Source organism: Puma concolor, chromosome D1 (genome assembly GCF_028749965.1).
Source record: "Puma concolor isolate L17-30 chromosome D1, mPumCon1.1.hap2, whole genome shotgun sequence".
In the NCBI taxonomy this organism is placed as follows: Eukaryota; Metazoa; Chordata; class Mammalia; order Carnivora; family Felidae; genus Puma; species Puma concolor.
In genome coordinates this window covers 34,530,989-34,553,583 of record NC_141676.1, presented here as the reverse complement: position 1 = coordinate 34,553,583, position 22,595 = coordinate 34,530,989, and the positions used below count along the sequence as shown (strand labels likewise).

The following is a 22,595-nucleotide window of genomic DNA, read 5'->3' as shown; positions in this document are numbered from 1 at the left end:
ATGCATCTAATTTTGATAGGTTGCCATCACACATGTTAACATTGTCACTAAATGCTTAATGTAATTGGGTGTCCTAACTCTGTGTTTCTTTCCTCGTCATTCCAGTGTATCCCAATCAATCTACACACTTGACTTGCATTCCTGTCTCTCCAGGCATTGTACCCCATAGTCAATATTTTAGCACCCCCAGCGTCAATGTACCATTTACTCCATTTAAAGAAACATCACAGCTTCTAACGGGATTAAAGCATTTGCATACAAGGTATTTGCCTTTACAGTGAAGGTGAGAATGAAGCTCTGGCTGATGGTGGTATCACCAAGCATTCCAGGAATCCATCTGGATGTAACACCTGGCTGGAAAGTACTCTTTTAGAGTCAGCTGCATCTCTAAAACATGAATGATTTTATCGTGTTTCAGAAAAGATCCAGCAAAACGATGTCAAATATACAGAGTGTAATTAAATAAAGCATGAGTATTTTAGCAATACATACTCTCTTTTAAATTCAACAAAGTTACATTTTCTAATTTTGCTTTTAGAGTGCAGACTGCCAGCTTCTGGGTGGGTTAACGCATTTCTAAGTGCCAACAGGCTCTGATACAATTTTTTGGAAACTGACTGATGCATCTAATTAATAGCTGTGTGTGTTTTTTTTTTTTTTTAATTTTTTTTTAACGTTTATTTTTGAGACAGAGACAGAGCATGAATGGGGGAGGGTCAGAGAGAGGGAGACACAGAATCTGAAACAGGCTCCAGGCTCTGAACTGTCAGCACAGAGCCCGACGCGGGGCTCGAACTCACGGAGTGTGAGATCGTGACCTGAGCCGAAGTCGGCCGCTTAACCGACTGAGCCACCCAGGCGCCCCTGTGTGTGTGTTTTTTTTAAGTGAACTACTTTGAATTGCCCCATGAGAGAAGATCAATACTGTGGCAGGGTTAACTGCATGTAGTCACTTCCATTGAGGATGAGTATTTCTCACTGTTCCAAATGATAGCTATGGAGGAAGGAACATTCATGATTCTATTGATTCAGACCTGGACATTTTCACTAAGTTTGCCTAACAGGATTTGTAGTATATATGAATGAAATGCTGCTTTCTCAGCCAGACATTGGCCAAATTCTCATTGTTGTATCCACTAGCTGTGTCACTGTGGCATATTATTAAACAGTCTGAGCCTCAGTAGTCTCATTTGTAAATTGGAATTAATGATCGATACTTTGCATGATTATTGAAATAAATGAAGAGACATACCTCCATCACACTCCTAGCATGGTATCATAGAGGTTCAACAATATTTGCCCATTGCTTTATTCACTCACTTGTAAGCTTATCTTTCACCCCAAATTTTTCTGGGCTCGGAGAGGTCTTCACTAACCAGTGATTTTTAAGGCAGAGTGGAATAGCAATAATTTACTGAACACTTATTATACAACTCTCTACCTGCATTATCTCACTTAATTCTCATAACAATTCTTTTGATTAGGTACTATTATTAACCTCTTTTTATAGCTGAGGAATCTGGCCAAGAGATAAAATCACTTGCCAAATGCCATATATCTAGCCAAGGGAGAATTGAGATTCCAAACCAGGAAGTCTTAATCCCTCGTTTTCTCAAACCTTAACCATCACAGTAGGCACACAGTCAGTCCTTTGAGGAGAAAAGTGGTTAGCAATATCCATAGAACAGTAGCTCTGGAAGATGTTATTAAGTATGAGGCTGTGAGCGGCAAAAGATGGGGGTAACACTGCATGGCAAAATATATTTGCGAGATGACTGAAGAAAGCTAAGCAGGGGGGCGCCTGGGTGGCTCAGTCAGTTAAGCATCTGACTTTGGCTCAGGTCATGATCTCACGGTCTGTGAGTTCGAGCCCCGCGTCGGGCTCTGTGCTGACAGCTCAGAGCCTGGAGCCCATTTCAGATTCTGTGTCTCCCTCTTTCTCTGCCCCTCCCCTGTTCATGCTCTGTCTCTCTCTGAAAAATAAATAAACATTAAAAAAAATAGACAGCTAAGCAGGTTGGGAGGTTTAGATAGAATTTGGTTTTTCGTCCTTCATTTTTTTTTTTTTTTTTTTTTTGTCATCTGTGAGCCTTTAATTCTACTTTTCATAGAGCAGCTTTCAAAGCCCGGGCACCATTTCACCCTGTGCCCCCACCTACATAGACAGACAGACAGACAGATTCACACACACACACACACACACACACACACACACACACACAATTATTCTGGAAAGTGCTGATCCATGTAACAATGAATTTGGAATCTTGATGTAATGATACTCTTGTCTATCAGTCCTGGAAGCCCTGCCATCATCACCCACCCTTTCTGTTGTTAGTATTCTGTAAAATGACAAAGACAGAAAAATCCATACTGACAAGTAACTGATGCTTGATTCTGCCCACACTCATGCTGCAGCAAAATTAGATAACTTCAACATGATATAATTGGGGCTTACTAAAACCAACATAATTTGAGTCCAACCAACCAAAATATATATCTATCTAATCTTGTAAAATAAACAGTTTGCTAATGTTATGAAATGAGTCCCTTAGGAAGTGGTTTATACTAGAGTGGTAAGATATTTGTTTTCTATGAGCTCAATAGTTCAGCTTGGTGGAATGTTCATTTTATTTCTTAAAATAGTTATGGTCAAATGAGTATAGGATGATTTTACTTTCATTCTGTAGTATTAGATGATCTCCACTAAGTTTTAATTTTTTTTTTTTCAAATAGCATTTCATCTTCAGATGGGGTAGAAAGGAACTTTGTAGTAATGTTACCAACCTAGTTCAGGATTACAGAATTAAGGGAATTACAATCGTTTCAATTGTTTATTAACCCCATTAAGTAAGTCCTCTTGACTCAGTTTTCAAATTCCATTCAGAATCTGACGCACCTCAGCTCTTGCTGCTACAAGTGCTGTATCCAAGCCACACCTTGTCCAGTCTGCCACATCTCTTGGTAGATCAGCCCAATAGCTTCCTAATTGTCTCTGTTCCAATGCTTGTCTCATTATGGTCTATTTTCCATAGAGCAGTTACAAGAAGCTTTCATAAAAGGGAAATTAAATCTCATTATTTTTCTACTCAAATCCTCCCTGTTTCCCATAACATGTAAAATGTAAACTCCTCACTGTAGCCTTCAGAGACCTTACAGAATATGGGCCTGATCTCTCTAGAGCACTTGCTAAAACTTCATTTGACTCACAGTCCTGTAGCCAACCAGCCCTCTTTTGTTTGTTCATAATGAGCTTGCACTTACCCCAAGGCCCTACGCTGATAAAAACTGGACTCATACAAGCTTCACTTTGTGTCACCTGATCTTGATTCAGGAGGTCTTACCAGGAATTAATAAGATTTATTTTTTCCCTCTTCCCTTTTCCAAAGGAGACTTTGTGAGTCTTGTTGGTGCCTGTAGCCCAGAATCAGAAACAGTACCTTGTACAGAGTAGGTACTCAAAGAGTATTTTTAGCATCACTGGAAGGAAAGATGAATGGATGAAAGACACGGAGAATATTGACACACATATCTTTGGAGAATCTGCTCTCCATTACTACTTTGCTTTCCATGATGTCATTCATAGCTGTGATTTTTCTCACCTGTTAGGAATCGGCACTCTGTTATTTTTCTCACAGAAAACCTAATCTGTGTTCCTCTTTTTCATGTAAGTTGTGTTGACAAACCTTTTTGCAGAGCACTTAAAGACCTAATAGCTATGACTCTTCTTAAGCAGTAGGAGAATGCCTTTCTAACATTATCTTTACAGGAAGTCCTCCCAAATACCCACTTAGATGCTCCCTACTTTGTATTATCATAGCACTTTGATTATAATACTATTATACTCAGTTCACCAGATGATAATTGCTATTTATATCTGTCTTATTCATATTGTCTAATAGACACTGTCTACTCAGTGGTAGATAGATGGAAAATTGATGATTAGGTGAATGTATGGAACAATGGATGTGGATAGAATAAACACTGGCACATTCACACAGTGGAAAGCAGTTTATCTTCAAGATCTGCCTAGTTGTGGGGTGAGGGGTGGCACTACCTCACCGTGACCATCTAGTGTCAGGACTTTAGAACACTGCTAGTGTAGGAAGAAGTAGGCAGCGAAGGACTAAAAAGAATAAGTCTGGATCTTCATTACCACCATGTTCTAACCACTAAGTAGACCATACATGGACCATTAGGTTTATTCTTCATAGGACACTTCAGTAGACTAATAATTTTTTAAATCATCGAACTTATTAGCAGTCAGAAGATCCAGTTTCAGGAACTATATCATTCAGTAGAAAGGTATACACTGTGCCTCAGGTTCCTGATTTATGAAATGGAGATCTCAATATTACAGTTTGATATTTTTCTTATAAGGTAAATAGGGATTGAACAGAAATGAATTAAGAGCTTTTGTGAGAGACAAGTAAAGAGAATGCACATTGGGAATATTCATGTTAATTAAAAATTAATTAATATGAAAACTGATTTGGTTTTGCTAAAATCATTATTAGTTCTCTTTTCACTGTATCAGGCTCCTGGTTCAACATATTAAATAATTTTTTAAGCTTTGAGAATCTTTTTTTTAATATAATTTTAATTATATATATATTTAAATATAATATAATTTATTGAGATAATTCACATACCTTACATTTCACCGATTTTAAATGTACAACTCAATGGTTTTAGTGTATATAAATTTATATATAAATTAGAAAGAATAAAAATAACCTTGGGGTGCCTGGGTGACTCAGTTAGTTGAGAGTCTGACTTCAGCTCAAGTCATGATCACACAGCTCGTGAGTTTGAGCCCCATGTCAGGCTATGTGCTGAAGGCTCAGAGCCTGGAGCCTGCTTCAGATTCTGTGTCTCCCTCTCTCTCTGCCCCTAACCCACTTGTATTCTGTCTCTGTCTCTCTCAAAAATAAATAAACATTAAAAAAATTTTTTGAAATAACCTTAAGCCATTATTATTATTATTATTATTATTTATTATTATTTTAATCTTCAGCCCCAACTACTCTGGCAATCCTAGAACACACTGTCATTAGCCATGTATGAGAAGGTTGCACAGGTGGAAGTTAAGTGGAGGCCATCTAATAAGATCACTCACACACGTTTAAAATTGCCTAACAGTTACCTTATCCATTTCCAGATACTCCAGCAGTTATATTACAATGTAGCAAAGTAATGAAATGGCATTAAAATAAAGAAGAATTGAGCTGGAATACTTTGTCGGTTAAAATTACACTCTTGGAAATGGCTCTAAGGTGTATGCTGCAGCCATAGGAGGCTCCTATCCTGATTGGTCCCCTTGAGTTTTGAGCCGATGTTGGTTTGTAAACAAAACTTGGAAGAGTTAATGGATTCTCACTTGTCTCAATAAAAGTTTTCATCATAAATTATATTACTGATGATTGAAAAAGGGATTTTTAGATTAGATTTTAAATTGTTCATTGGTATACAAAGTTAATTACGTTACTGTCCATTTAAAATAGATGATATGACTTTTTTTGTAGCCCCAAAATAAATAATTGGTTTTGTATACTCCTAATTACTAGAATTATAAATTTAGAGAAAGATCAAAGGAAAAGAATATGAATTTCTTCAATACCTTATGTGTACAAATCACATAGATTATTTCATTTAATTCTTGGAAGATGTTATTATCCCAGATTTTCAGAGTAAGAAACTTTCACTGACCCACTGCCTTTAATCCAATAAATTACATAACCAGGATTAATTTGGGCTCACTGAAATCATTATTAGTTGTTTTTATTATTTTGGACTTTTTATTACATTGGGCTCCCTACTTCAACATATTAAATGATTTGTTTAAGCTTTCAGAATTTTGTTTTTTTTTTTCCTCATATAGTAGCCTTATTGAGACATCGTTCACATACCATAGAATTCACCCATTTTAAGTCTACAACTCAATGATTTCTAGTATATTCACAGAGGTGTGCACTCATCACCATAACCAATTTTAGAATATTTTCATCACCTCAAAAGGAGTCCCCATACCTATTAGCAGTCACCTATTATTCTTACCCCAATTCCCTAAGCCTCATTTACTCTCTGTTTCTATAGATTATTCTGGACAGTTCATATAAATGGAATCACATAATTTTTGGTCTTTTGTGACTAGCATTTTCACTTAGCCTAATGTATACAGGCGGTCATCCATGTTTTAGCACTAATCAATACTTCGTTCCTTTTTATTGCTGAATAATATACCATTGTATGTTTCATTCATTCATCCATCAGTTGATGAATATTTGGATTGCTTTTGCTTTGGGGGCTATTACGAATAATGCTGCAATTTTTTTGAGAATTTATATTTTCATTTATGTTGAGACTGTACCTAGGAGTAGTATAGGGAATCATATAGTAACTATGTTAAAACTTTTGAAGAACTGCCAGATTGGTTTCTACAGCAACTGCACTATTTTTCATTCCCATCAACAGTGTATGAGGGCTTGATGTCTCTATATGCTCACCAATGGTTGTTATTGTCCTTTTTTTTTAATGTTTTTATTTCTTTTGAGAGACAGAGCACAAGCAAGAGAAGGGAAGAGAGAAGAAGAATCCTAAGCAGGATCTGCACTGTCAGCACAGAGCCCAATACAGGGCTTGAACTCATGAACTATGAGATCATGACCTGAGCTGAAATCAAGGGTTGGGCGCTCAGCTGATTGAGCCACCCAGATGCCCCCATCTTTTTTATTATAGCCATCCCAGTGAGTGTGAAGTGGTCTCATTGTGGGTTTGATTTACATGTCCCTGGTAATAATGATGTTGAGCATCTTTTCATGTGATTATTGGCCACTTGTATATCTTTTTTTGGAAAAATGTCTATTCAGATCCTTTGCCTATTTATAAATTGGGTTATTTGCCTTCTTATTAATGAGTTGTAAGTATTATATGTATGTATGTATGTGTGTATGTGTGTGTGTATATATCTATATCTATATATCTATATCTATATCTATATCCTCTTCCTGTTTCTTATATGGATACAAACACATATATGCATGTAAAAATGCTTATTTGTGTATATATACATGTATATATAGCATTCATATATCTTATATATCTATGCTATAACTTAATATCAAGTGCTGATATATATGTACATATATACCATGCATTATTTTGTGTGTGTGTGTGTGTGTGTGTGTGTGTGTGTGTGTGTGTGTTATTCTACGTCAAGTGCTGATAAAAGTAATAAAGCCTTATGAGGAGACAAAGAAGTATGGGAGGTTTTATTTTAGAAACAGTGGTCACGGAGAGATTCTCTGAGGCTGTGACATGAGCAGATGCTTGGCTGCAATAGGGATTGAGCATTCCCGGCAGAGAAAAGAGCAAGTGCAAAGGCTCTGTGGTGAGAGCATACTTAACATCAAGGATGGTGCTTACCCAGGGTTCCATGATGTAGATATGACTTTTACTTGGAGCTAAGAAACTATTGGAAGGTTTTGAGTAGAAGTTTAATGTAATTTAACTTAAGCTTTGAAAGGGCCCCTCTGGCTATCATGTGATAGTAGCAAAATATAGAAATAGGAAGACTGGTTAGGAGATTCTCACAGACTTCTGCCAAGAAAGAGTGGTGGTTTGGGTTAAGAACGTACAATGGTGGTAAATTATCAACTTCTAGATATAATTTGAAGGTAGTTCAGACAAGAATGATGGACATTTAAATCCCGTAGTCATTCAGCAAATTTTACTGAATGGCAATGGCAGGTCAGACCTTGTTCTAGATGTTAAGGACAAAACAGTGAACGAAAAAGACAAGAAAAATGAACAAAGCAAAAAACTGGCCCTCAAATGCCCTAGTGAGGGAAATACATAGTAAATGAAGATAAATAAAAACATATTGCATGTTCAATACTGATAGATGCTAAGGAGTAAAACAAAGCAGAAAAATAAATGATACTTCATGCTCAGTCAACAAAATTTACTCAAGGATAGGACATTAGGTATAAGAGAAAATGAGGAGTCATGATTTTGGCCTGTGTAATTGGAAAAATGGAGTTGCTATTTATTAAAATTGTAATTGTTCCTGTATTTTATTATGCATAGACTTGGGAGAACATTCTTGTGAACATAGATTTTTTTTTCTTTTAGATGATTTTAAGATTCCTCTCCAGTTGTGCTCTTAAAACATATTGACATACTTTGTTCCAAAAGTTTTACCAATTTATATTGGTTCAGAAAACAAATGACTATTATCAGTTTCCCTAGCATCTGGATATATATTTTTTTAATTTTTTTGTGTTTATTTATTTTTGAGAGAGAGAGAGAGAGAGAGAGAGACAGAGTGGGAGCAGAGAAGGGACACAGAGAGAGGAAACACAGAATCTGAAGCAGGATCCAGGCTCTGAGCTGCAAGCACAGAGGCCAACGTGGGGCTCGAACCCACGAACCTTGGATCATGACCTGAGCGGAAGTCAGATGGCTTAGTCAGCTGAGCCACCAAGACACCCCTGGATATTTTTATTAAAAATGAAAGATGCAATGGGGTGCCTGAGTGGCTCAGTTGGTTAAGCATCCTACTTAGGCTCAGGTCATGATCTCACAGCTTGTGATATTGAGTCCCGCATCAGGCTCTGTGCTAACAGCTCAGAGCCTGGAGCCTGCTTTGGATCTGTGTCTCCCTCTCTCTTTGTCCCTCCCTGCTCACATTCTGTTTCTCTCTCTCTCTCTCTCAAAAATAAATAATAAAACATTTAAAAAATGAAAGATGCAAAAGAATATTTCTGTACTGGCATAAAATAGTAACTTTTTTATTTTAAGTTCTTGGTCATTGAAAGTATTAAACCATATAAAAATAAATAAGTTTTTACTAAATTTATCTCATCTTTCATTTCTTGTCTGCTTACAATTTTTATCTTTATCTATTGGGATACTAATATTTATCTCCATCCTTGTCAACTTTAGGAGGATAGAAAATTATGTTTATAATTAGAGACTCTACCTTTTTTCATTCAATAAATATATTACAATTTTTATGTGACCCCATTTTTTTAAATTGTGAATATTTTATTGCTTCAAAGTTTCCTAAATCATCATCTCTCCAAATACTACAAGAAGCGATATTACATAGTGGCTAGAAACGTAAGGTTAGAGCCCGATTTCTGGAACTCTATTGCCACACACCAAATGTAAGATTCTAGGTAACTGCTACATTTCCTCATCAGTAACAAAGTCTAGAAATAATACCTGTAAAGGATTTAATCGAATAATATGTGAAAATAATATGGCACCCTTCCCAGTGCTCAGAACAAAACCATTGGGACTATTGTTGACTTTTCTCTTTCATATGTCACATCCAATAGAACTCTGTTAACTTTTCCTTAAAAAATACATCTTCAGTTTGACCATTTCTCCATCTTGATACCACCCTGGCCCAAACCATATCCTTTCTACCTGATTATTGCAGTAACTCCTACCTAGTCTCTCTGTCTAAACTAGCATCCCTCTCCCTCCACACCTTTGACACCTACATCCTTCCTTTCTAATGTATATGTTCCAATGCACTCACCAGAAAACCTACTTACTGTTTTCTTAATTTGTGTTATTTATCGTTTTCTTCTTGTACTTGAATGTCCCATGAAGGCAGAATTCTGTTTGCTGCTGTATTTCCAACTCTTAGAACAATGTCTGGCATATCATAAGTGTTTGATAAATAATTGTTAAATGAATCAAATGTAATCTACATAAATCTAAGGAAAACATTATGGTATATTCATGAGCATCAGCTTTGGAGTCAAATCTGGATATGTTTCAGTTCTAGACGCACTCCTTATTGAATTAGTGACTTTGACACAATATTTAATCTCCATCTGCCTTAATTTACTATTAAATGTAAAAAAGCATACCCACTTTGTACAATTGTTATAAGGATTAGAGGAAATAATACCTGTAAAGTTTCTGGCTCTTCATATGTACTCAACAAATGTTAACCACCAGTTAGCTCTTTTTAATAGATCTAGGTATAACTGTAAGTGCTTAGAACATTTTAACATAAGTGGCAATTAATGACATACTAAGACATAATATTACCTGTCCAATCTTAATTCATACCATTGCTAAGATTCCGATACTCTGGCTGTGCATAGTATAACATATGCACAGATTTTATGCATTACTAATAAAATAAATTAATGCATGTATAATAAATAATTTTTTACTCTGTTACAATACTAAGTCAAATGATTGAACTCTTTAAAGCATTATACATGGCTGTCTATGTCAAAGTTTATGTTTCGTGGGTGTCAACAGATGGAATTGAATAACTCTCTCCAAAATATTTTGATTTATTTGAAAAAGCTAAATATGTACGATTCTGTTTTTGAATTTGAAGAGAGGCTTGTGTCCTATGGAATGCAGATTTTGTGAGGCATGTCACAGTTCTTGGTTGTACTTGCAGTCACCATAGAGGCTTCTTCTTGTTTTGTACTTTTTTACCTTGACTATAGCTTCTTCATTGTTCATATATGCTCTTACACGTGGTTGATATTACGGGGTCTTACTCTTTTTGTAATTCTAATAGGAATTATTTTTTAATGTCCTCTCCTTTTTTTGTAGTTGTAGTTTCATTTCAATCTCCTAATATTTTTAAAAAGATTTTCTTGTAACGTTTGTTAGACTTTCTTCCATAATTTTTCAGAGCTTCTGTCACTCTTCAGTCAAATTCACATTTAGAAAACTTTCCAACTTTTAAGAAAACAAATTCTCAAAATTCATGCAGTTTTTAATTAAGCAAACAAATGTTTGGGAATCTATTGAATTTCAAAATTCATACAGTTTTTAATTAAGCAAATAAATGTTTGGGAAGCTATTGAATTCTTAGAAATATCTTTGTCTTCAAGTTCGAAAGAGGTGATGAGCTTGCATGATTCTAATGTTATTTTCAAAGCTTAAGTACATTGAACAGTAGAGATGCATTTAATTCTTATGAAAGTTACTGTAGCATCAGTGTTAATCCACTAACAGAGAAGCTGTCATGTTATTTCTTTTCTTTCCTCCTTTTTTTTTTTTTTTTTTTAGCTTACATTTTGGCCAAATGGTCATAAGAGAGTTATACTTGGCTAACCCTTGGAAAACATGAATAAAAGAGAGATTAGTACATTTAAAGAGAAAGAAAAGGAAGAAGTATAAAAATGGATGTAATTTTCTCTTTCTCTTTTCTAGCCCTAGGAAAAGATAAGGATTACATGGATGAATCAGAACATGCTAATTATGACCGATCTCGGCTTATTAAAGACTCTGTTCCCAAAGATAATTCTGAATCCAAGGCAAAATTGTCTAAGGTAATACAAACTAAACTATCAATAAGTCACTTGAAAGCAATATGTCTAAACCCTTGCATTTCCTTTCAACATTAATGCATATTGTGCTGGAGAGTATAAGAGGTCACACAGCGTAATACACATCTTTAAGGACTTAAAGGTGGAAAGTTATATGTAGACATCATATTCATGTATATTATCAAACATTTTTTAAAAACAATCTGAACTGCAACATTAACCTTTAGGGGTTTATTGCCTCATTTTACATTTTTATTGAAAGGCAGCATGGTTGCATGAGAGCATGGAATGGACCAAGATTTGATTTCTAGTTCCACTCCTTCCTAGTTGTGATAATTTGAACCGGTTAATTAAACTCACTGAGCGTTGTTTTTTTCATCTGTAAAGTTGGATTATGCTGTCTGGTTGACAGAATTCTTTGATGAGTGCATGAGACAACCATATGAAAGTATTTTAAGAGCATAGCTGACTATATGCAGGTTTTTTATAACAACATGGAGGCAGAGAATACCTCATTGAAACTGTAGTTCTTCCACAGAGGAAGAACTGGGCTAGAGTTCAGTTTAAAAAAGATAAAAAACCTGGCTGCAGCAATCCGACCATCCCTCAAACAAAATGATTTTGTGCACTCTTCAAGGCATCTGAGTTTGGTTATTCAACACCAAATAGCATCCCTGTTTGATATGTTCCAAGACAAATTCTGACTCAGTCCAAGCCCACTTTTTTTTTTTCATTGTTTCCTATTGATTAAAGTGGGAATGGCTTTGTAAAAGAAATTTGCAGGTTAACACAGGGGAATGACTTGTTTTCATTGTTTCTGCAACTCTAATAATCACACCCTTGAATATATATTTCTCTGATGTTTGATTTGGTTTGGCTTGGATTAGTTTTGAAAATTCCTTCATTAGTCACCACAAAAGCATCAGTGAAGAAATTTGGCACAATTTAAATATTACCATCATAAATGAGACCAACTTTGATAAATAGACGTAAGAATAAATGCTTGTGTCAAATTTCTCCATCCCTCTTTTGTTTTGTTTTATTAAATGTGGTCAGTATTTTGTGCCAATAACTCTTAGGTTATCTTTACAAATCAGGAGTTTGTCTACCCTGTTACTTCATGGGCCTCCTTGTGACTGTCTGATCATCATGATGTTTAGAATGTTTCTTCTATCTGTGAAACATTGTTTCAAGTCAACTGAGAGGAGAGGTTATCAGAAATAGGAAAAAAAACAAGCAAACAGATGTTGTTCTTTAAGATGCCTATGGCACCAATGAGCAGGCAAACACAGTATGCTTTAAATAATTAAGAAATGAGGGGCTCCTGGATGGTTCCGCCCGTTAAGCGTCTGACTTTGGCTCAGGTCATGATCTCATAGTTTGTGAGTTTGAGCCCTGCATCAGTCTCTGTGCTGACAGCTTAGAGCCTAGAGCCTGCTTTGGATTCTGTGTCTCCCTCTCTCTCTGCTCCTCCCCCGCTCATGCTCTGTCTCTCTCCTTCAAAAATAAATAAAAACATTTTAAAAAATTTAAAAAGTAATTAGGAAATGAGCTAAGATTAAATAAAATCTGTCTCATCTGCTTCTCTAGGATTTACCACATGCCACCAATGATACCCCACCATTTTATTGTTGCTCAACAGTAGCCTGCCCTTTCTTTGTTTCTTTCTTTCCTTCTTCCTTCCTTTCTTTTCTCTTCTTTCCTTCCTTCCTTCCTTCCTTCCTTCCTTCCTTCCTTCCTTCCTTCCTTCTTTCCTTCCTTCTTTCTTCTTCTTTCTTTCTTTCTTTTTCTTTCTTTCTTTTGTTGTAGGCTCCACTCCCAATGTGGGGCTTGAGCTCAAGCCAGAGATCAAGAGTCACATGCTCTACAGACTAAGCCAGCCAGGCACCCCAACAGTAGCCATTTCTCAATCTCACTTTGACCAGACTTGAACTGTGTAATATAAAAGTTAAGAAGAAATAGTTAAACTGTATGCATATTTTATTTTTGATGTTAAGGGAATGGTATGTGATGATGGTAATAGTTGTTCGAACTAAGAAATCCTAGTATGTCTTACTGAATGTAATTACATACTTTCCTGCTATTGTAATTCTACTCAAAATGTAGAGAAAAGTCATGTATCACCTGGATGGTTTGGACTCACTTTTTTAGTTTCTGTTGAAATACATCCACTTTTATCCATTTCATAGCTTAGATCACAGTACAAATCCCGTTTGAACAAATGGTCCCATTATAAAAAGAAAGAAAATGTTCACTGGTTACTTGCCTGTCTACAAATGAATGGCAAAATAATCTGTTGGATTATGTTAATTGTGTACATTTGTTACAGGGAACCTTGAAGAGCAGTGACTTTTATTTCTACTTTTGGGGCCAGTATCTGGATATCATTACATTTATAAATTGGTCAACCTTCCTCTTACTCCTTCCCACTACTAAGTGATATGAGTATTTATGTGCATATGTGTGTGCATATATTAGATTATGTATATTTAAAAATTTTTTTTCAACATTTATTTATTTTTGGGACAGAGAGAGACAGAGCATGAACGGGGGAGGGGCAGAGAGAGAGGGAGACACAGAATCGGAAACAGGCTCCAGGCTCTGAGCCATCAGCCCAGAGCCTGACGCGGGGCTCGAACTCCCGGACCACGAGATCGTGACCTGGCTGAAGTCGGACGCTTAACCGACTGCGCCACCCAGGCGCCCCAGATTATGTATATTTTAAGTTGGGCCTTATGAAATTGACAAGATCCCTTCATTTATGTGCTACAAAATAGCAACTTTCATATTGTTTAAATTAACATGTATGAATATATATATACATTCTGTGGCTGAAGATCTGTGCTTCACACATTTTTTTTTCTGGTTGGGATATTGTACTGATTGCCACATGCCCCATGCATATGATGTGATGCAACTGATATTTCATGTCTTTATAGAAGTTACTCAATTGCAAAGGGATCATTTTAGAGGTGAGGGAACAAGTTTAAAAAGCAAAAACTTTCAGGAGAAAGTGACTGCTAATGGAAACTATATCGTGAGTAATGATAAGTACTGGATTACAGGAAAACAAGGGGAGCTTTCTAACAAAATTTGCCATATTTCTTATGAACCTAGCTATAAAGTAGGTAAATTCATTTTATGTTGAATTTATGAGGAAGTCTGTTGAGCTCATCAGCTTTAAAAACAAACAAGCAGGGGCGCCTGGGTGGCGCAGTCGGTTAAGCGTCCGACTTCAGCCAGGTCACGATCTCACGGTCCGTGAGCTCGAGCCCCGCGTCGGGCTCTGGGCTGATGGCTCAGAGCCTGGAGCCTGTTTCCGATTCTGTGTCTCCCTCTCTCTCTGCCCCTCCCCCGTTCATGCTCTGTCTCTCTCTGTCCCCAAAATAAATAAACGTTAAAAAAAAAAAATGACCCTAAAAAATAAAAACAAACAAGCAAATCTAAAAATGTATGGAGCATTTGATTTGTCAACCATTGTGCAAACGTTGCCTGAATGATCTTGAGTCAGCACGCTGAGTTTAAATTATGACCATATATCCACTGCTTATGATAATTTAATGAAATAAGATATTTGTAAGGCACCATAGTTTGTTATAGAATTAATTTTGAGAACAATGAATTGGATCTTTAGGATATTTTACTCTAATCATGAACTTTTGGGATGTCATTTATACTAAAATCCTTTAACATTTGAGAAAATGAAAACATCTACAATACTGATATCTCCTATGATGAAGTCATATTGATAAAGTAATAGAAAATAGTAGTCAATATTTATGTTATGTATTTGGAAGATACCACGTGCAAAACTTGGCACTTGTAGGACAAATGAAGATGGCACATACGGACAGGTTTTGCTGTCCAGGTATCGGGATGCAGCACAGGATACATGCATATAAATGGAGAAAGCTAAGAGGCTCTGGAAATGAGAGATCATACTAACTATGTGATAAGTCTAGATTTAGGCTAGCCTCAAGCTTTTTGACAGGAGCCATTTTAAATAACTCAGAGGCACTGTAGTAGATGGGACATAGGCCACAGTCTTTCTTATATCTCTATTTTTAGCATCTCCCATCAAGAGATAGAATCGTTAGAATGGCCTTGGGCCTTGCTTTGGCTAGCAGACTGCTGCAGAAAGTCACAATGTGACAATACTGAACCTTGGACTCCAAAGATCTTGCGCTCCCATTCTTTCCCTTGGGACTGTGCCTGCACCACAGTAAACAAGCCAGAATTGTCCTGCCTGAGGATGAGCCATGTGGATCAGAGCCTGGTGAGCCCAGTTGCCCCAACTGAAGCAGAAATATGAGAGGATTCAGTGGCAAAGACCAGGAAACTCAGAGCCTGAAACAGTTCAGCTGAACCCAGATGAACTACCCAGTTGGGCCCAGCCTCCCCACGGAATCATGATCTAAATGAAAATCGTTTGGTGATGATTTGTTTCTCAGCAGTAGATAATGGATGCGGCCATTAATGTTAAAGGATAGCATGTGGGCTGACACCAGTGATTGTTAACGTAAAGTGAATTCTTCCTCCATTACTGGGAAGATTTGAAAAATTGTCCCTAGGTTTTCCATAACATACTCATATTACCCATTTCACTCCACAGAGCCCAAGTATATTTTAAATGTCATAATCTAAATAGCATGGTATCTAGCCAGCCTATCTAAAACATTCTGACATTGTTTATCTTTAAAAAAAAAAACAACTCTATTTGCAAAAGTGTTTTCTTTGTGATAATATCAAATCAGGGTAGAATTTCAAGATTACCTTCAATGGAACTATGTGTGGATAGTTAGCAGTAGTCACAAGTACCCACTAAAATTGGTGAAGAATTATTTTTTAAAGACAAATTTTTCTTTCTTTCTTTCTTTCTTTCTTTCTTTCTTTCTTTCTTTCTTTAACATTTTGACAAAAAGTCTCTGTCACAACTATATGGATAAAAAATTTCAGAAAGTAAATTTGTAATGAAAAAAAGAAAAAATTCTGTAAATCCATATAGACCAAGGCACCTGCTCTGACTGCAAGCAGAGTTCTAGAGTAGAGAGATTGTTTTTAAAACAGTTTGGGTGAATATTTCCTTTTTTTTTCTTATTATTATAGAGATCATTATGAATAACGATTAAAGATCACATCCTACAGCCAGCTGGATGACCCCCAGAAGCAAAATCCCTCTCTGTCAAAGCGCCCTGTCCTACACACCAGCTAAGGCCTCTAGATGTGGATAATTTACAGGAAACATCTACAGTTCATTTAGGTTAGAAGGCACAAATCTGTGAAGCAGAACTCATGGCTTCTGTAGTGAATGTTAATGAAGAATTTCCTGCTGCCACTATCCCTCAGGATGCCAAAAACAATTGCAGATGTGGCCAATAACCAGTCTGGGAATATGAATCTATATTCCAAATTACAGTGACTTCTCCTCTTAAAGGATGCTGAGTATCAAAACAGACAGGAAAAAGGTTATGGATCAGGAAAATCTTGATATGAATATTTTAGCAGTTCATTAAATTTAGATCACAAAGCCATTCAGTTTGACTGTGTCAACTGGCATTGGCAGATGGTGTTCATCTTTAACTCAACTGGTAGCAGGAATAATTTTCTATGGAGGCTGGAGACACATCATATGTTGGAGAACACGAGAGGAGGATGGCCTCTGCAGTTTCCTGTACCTTCCATGTGGGTATCAGCAAATGTTTCATGTGCCTCAGTGGCTCTTTGCCTCCAAGTAATGTACAGGGATTATTAGCATTCTGAACTTGCATACTTTTTTTCCTAGCAATTATGAGATAATGATGACTTAAACTACAAGATAAATGACTAAACTGGGCCCTATGGGGCTGCTTTAATTGACAAAATTACACATGAAATTAAGTGCTAATTATTTGCATGTAATGGGATAAGTCAGTTTCTAAGGAAAATGTTCATATTTTCATAATGTAAGGACCAGAAGTAATATTTTTTTATTTAGTAATGTTATTGTTGGAAATGGTACCCTAAATATTTAATTTTCATATATATTATGGAACATACAACAGGTTATCTTGATTTGTTCATCTTTCCGGCCACTTTCTTAAGTTTTTTTTCTTGCCTAGTATAAGAAGACTTCTTTTCCAGCAGCCCAAAAGATGCTTGGTCTTGTTTGCAGAGTCTTTGTCTAACATAGAAGAAAGTTTTATCCTCCCTGCAACCATAGGAGTTTAGTGCCATTAGGTATTTACCTTGACCCTCAGAAACCTTCCCTAGTAAGTGGTGAGGACTTGTGTTTTACCAGCCTATTGGTAGCGTAGATATTACAGAACATTTAGTGTAAGATTTTTTAGAATCCTTCCACATTATCTGTAGATTACTTAAACCTAAAGGTAGTATGTGATGTGTGTGTGTGTGTGTGTGTGTGTGTGTGTGTGTGTGTGTGTGTGGTGTTATGATGAAGGTACTTCACATTGGTAATGAAATATTGATCTTTCAAAAATGTGCAAATGTTCTCACAATAATAGGTCAATAAGGGGTTACACTAATTTTAGATGCCTAGTGCATCTTACAGCCAAATGAATTATTGAAGAGCTAAACAGTTAATAGACTTAAAATGGATATATAAATATAAAATAAGCATTTTTTTTTTTTTTTTTTTTTTTTTTTTTTTTTTTTTTGCTAATCACAGAATAGTGAAATGGCCTTTCTAAATGGTCTTTTTAAAAAAACAATAAAATCAATCATAGGGGCGCCTAGGTGGCTTAGTCAGTTAAATGGCTGACTCGATTTTGCCTCAGGTCATAATCTCACAGTTGTTGAGATTGAGCCTGGTGTTGGACTCTGTGCTGACAGCAGGGAGCCTGCGTAGGATTCTCTCTCTCCTTTTCTCTCTCTGCACCCCCCAAAACAAATAAAGAAACATTTTAAACAATTGATTATGGAAAACTTGATAGATTTGACTATTTACATTATAATCAGTATCAAAATTACAATAAAATTAGAGTAAGGGATAAGCGTAAGATATGATAATGAACTGATATAATAGAACATACTTACCAAACAATAGTTAATATTCTTAACTTATAAAGATATTATATAATCGATAAATATGAGTGAAAGAATTGAAAAGTAGTATAATTTAACATGTAAAACTATTAGCAGTACTAGCAATTGCAGAAATGCAAACATAAGCAATGTTCTTTTTTAATGTTTATTTATTTTTGAGAGACAGAGTGTGAAGGGGGGAGGAGCAGAGAGAGAGGAAAACAAAGAATCCTAAACAGGTTCCAGGTTCTGAGCTGTCAGCACAGAGCCCCATGTGGGGCTCGAACTCACCAACTGTGAGATCATGGCCTGAGCCAAAGTCAGACTCTTAACTGACTGAAGCCACCCATGGGCCCCATAAGCAATGTTTTTTTTTTTAATCAAATTAAAAAATAATTTTAAAAAAACCAGTATTGACACTATAAACTGTTTATTGCTAGCTGGTAGACATGTATATTGATCCTCATTTTCTGGAAAACAACTTAACAATGAGGATTAAAAGCCTTAAAATAATCTTATCTTTTGACCCACTTCTAAGAATTTATTTGGAGAATATAATTAGATGTTGGCCCATATAATTATGTTTGGATGTTTCTCACACTGTAATTTGTGGGTGGTGAGGGACTATAAACACTTAAATGTTCTAAAGTAAAATTTAAAATTAAAAATAATAACACCTTCATTTGCAACAATGTAGATGGAACTAGAGTATACTGTGCTAAGCGACATAGTCAGAGAAAGACAAATATCACAATTTCACTCTTATGTGGAATTTAAGAAACACGACAGATGAACATAGTGGAAGGGAAGGAAAAATAAGATAAAAACAGAGAGGGAGGCAAACCATAAGAAACTCTTAAGTACAGAGAGCAGAGTTGCTGGAGGGGAGGTAGGTGGGGAGGGTGGGCTAAATGGATGTTGGGCATTAAGGAGGACACTTCCTGGGATGAGCACCAGGTGTTATATGTGATGAATCACTGGATTCTGCTGAAAGCAGGACTACACTGTATGTTAACTAACTTGAATTTAAATAAATAAGTTGAAAAAAAACTAATCCCTCAAATGAGGCAACTGAAAAATAAACTTCCAAAAATAGGTAAGGGTGAGAAATGATCACAATGTATGATTATACAAGAAGGTTGTTATTAAAAGCAACATGTAGGGGCGCCTGGGTGGCTCAGTCGGTTAAGCAGCCGACTTCGGCTCAGGTCATGATCTCACACTCTGTGAGTTCGAGCCCCGCGTCGGGCTCTGTGCTGACAGCTCAGAGCCTGGAGCCTGTTTCAGATTCTGTGTCTCCCTCTCTCTGACCCTCCCCCATTCATGCTCTGTCTCTCTCTGTCTCAAAAATAAAAACGTTAAAAAAAAAAATTAAAAAAAAAAGTTTAAGAGCAACATGTACAGTTTGATATTGATTATATAAAAATATCTAACTCTTACTGAGAAGATACACAACAAATTTTTAAAGTGTTTATCACTGGGTCATAGGATTCAAATGATTTAAGGTTATGTCATGTGTTCTTAAATTCAAGCCATAAGCATTATCATACAACATCATCCCCATTTTGAAATTTTACACGGCTAATGAATGACTGAGCCAAGATTTGAAAAATAAGATGGTTCTGTTTCCTGAAACTGTTCTTCCACTTGCTACACTGGCAAGACAAGAACAGTTCAGGACTTCATCTTTGTAGTCTGGTAGCTATTGTAAGTAGCATTTCGTTTCCTCCCCTAATACATATTGATCACTTATGCACCGGAAGCTGCGGTAAGCACTTTGTATGTATTATCTCATTTAACTCCCACACTCAATGAGAGGAAACAGTAGTAGTCTCATTTTACTAATGAAGAAAATAAAGGTTAAAGGTGTTTTGTCCAGTCTCTGAGCTAGACAGTAACCCAGCTGGATTGTACCATGTCTCTTTGATTCCAGAACCTGTGCCTTTCTGACTCCAGTTCAGTAGTTAACCATAAGAAATATACTTACACATTAATCACACCTTCAAAAACCTTGAAATGTTGCTCTGAAATAGGCAGCTTTGCTTTTTATTATCTGTGTGGCTAACCTACAACATCCCAGGAATGGACTGACCTGTTTGTACTTTATTTTTGTATCAACAAATAAGTAAGTAAAAAAGGCAGGGAGTTTGTTTCAAATTTAATATTACTAAATGTCAGTAAAAGTCAGTCACAGGGAGTGGGTAGGTATTCCTTAGGATTGCATAATAATCAGTAGATGAAATATTTTCAAATGCATCTACTCTATGGAACAGGAATTCCCCTTGTCAATCAGAAAAAAAAAAGTTCAACAGCTATGTTGGAATGGAAGGCTAGGAAATCAAGATATGAAGACATTTTAATTATAAGAGTAAATTTAGGTGAGGGATGAATTTGATGAATTGGTGTCTTTAGTTCTTTCAAAGACTCTATGGGAAAAAATATGCCTGCCTATTTAGTATTCCATAGCCAGTACAAGTAAGCAAATGAGATGTACAGATATTTTCTCTTTCCCGACACTAATATTTAGGTAGTAAGACATATAGGAAATTTCCTGAATCATCAACTCACTGGTTTTCTCCATGAGAGCTTAAGAGTTCATCTTGGGAGATCTACCTTCTAAGTCTCCCTGGGGAACTTAGCTCTAAAATGAGAGCTGCAATAACCTCTCTGCAGAATTTGTACATGATTATCGGATGTGAAAGTAAACTCAATAAATTAGTGTGTCAACATACCATTGAAAAGTTTCAGATGATCGTTCTACTTGACTTTTATACATTCAATCAATGGTAGGCCCACATCAGACCGGTTCTCTGCTTAGACATGAAAGCAGTCAGAGAAGTCAGATCAAAACTTATGTTATTTGGATACATTGAAAGTCAAGTTTACATTAATCTCCCACCTCCAGGGCCCCCAGGTTGTGTGTGTAGAGAAAGACCACAGGATTGGGGGTTGAAGCATTTGATAATGCTAATATTAAATACTACAATGGCTAATATTTATTGAGGATTTTTCAGTGATTTTGTTGATACATTCTTTTAGCCTCATGACAACTTTAAAAAGGTGGGGTCTGTTTTTTACTCCCATCTCATACGTGTGGAAATGGAGGCTCAGAATGGCTAAATGATTTCCCTGTTAATATACAATTGGGGAAGCAGTAGGCAGGAGTTGTATAGAGCCCACCACCCTGTTAAGCATTGGGTGAGGTTGTACAGACTAGAGGTGTGCACAAGGGACTGTAGGAAGCGTGAGACAAGTTTATCAGGTAGTCCGAGAACAGGTTCACATTACGGGGGAATGAATGACCATATGTATTAGAGACCATGAGTTTTGTGCTTTCTCAATGTTTTATGCTTAAGGAAAAATACAATAAAACTAAGACTCCCAAGCTCAGATACGGATAAACTGTAAAATATTTGTTCCTCCTATGATGCTTCTATTCCTTCACCTTCCCATGTCCTTTTCCTCCATTCACACTAGCATGGAGACTTTTGTGTGTGTGTGTGTGTGTGCGTGTGTGTGTGTGTGTGTGTGTTTAAGTTTATTTTTGAAAGAGAAAGCACAAGTGAGGGAAGGGCAGAGGGAGAGGGGAAAGAGAATCCCAAGCAGGCTCCCCACTGTCAGTGCAGAGACCGATGCAGGGCTCAAACTCAAGGAACCATGAAATCATGACCTGAACCCAAATCAAAAGTCAGATGCTTAACTGACTGAGCCACCCAGACACCCCAGGGCATGTAGACTTGTTAATCTCACCAAATGAGCTTATCAAAATATGAATTATTTGAGCAGCTGTCACTATTTTTAAAGAAAATGTCAGCAAATATAAAGCGCTGTTGAATTTATTAAATAATTTCTGATGCTTGTGGAAATTTTTTAATTGAGTAATTGCTATTGACTGCTTTGCAAGATATAAATCGAGAGTTCAGATAAGGGTCTCAGTCATGGAAACCTGGATGATTTGATTAATCCCTTGATGACAGGCAATTTCAACACAAGGATTACAATAATCTATGCTTTGTCTCATAAAGGTTTCAAGCTATTGTGTGAAGTTAAAATTCCCTATTTTGTGGGTTCACTGGAAGACCAATTTTTAAGCATGTTGGTTAATTCAAGGCCATATCCATTAAGTGGCTGTTACTTAGTTCAGTATCCTGTCAGTCCCAATTCTAAGCTGTCTTGTGGAGGCTTTCTTGACAGATATAAATGTAATCCTCTGTTGGGTCTCATCATGTAAATATTAACCACAGAGGGACAAAACTG

General features: G+C 36.4%; 1 protein-coding gene across 4 annotated transcripts in view; it reads left to right on the top strand.

Moving 5' to 3' along the window:
• The window catches only part of ANO3 (anoctamin 3), a 440,478-nt gene that overhangs the window by 244,221 nt on the left and 173,662 nt on the right, over positions 1-22,595 (top strand). For all 4 annotated transcript variants that reach the window (XM_086677790.1, XM_025927974.2, XM_086677791.1 and 1 more), the window contains one exon: positions 11,203-11,321. In XM_086677790.1, coding sequence (XP_086533916.1) covers positions 11,203-11,321 — 119 coding nt within the window. The remainder of the gene's footprint in view (positions 1-11,202; positions 11,322-22,595) is intronic.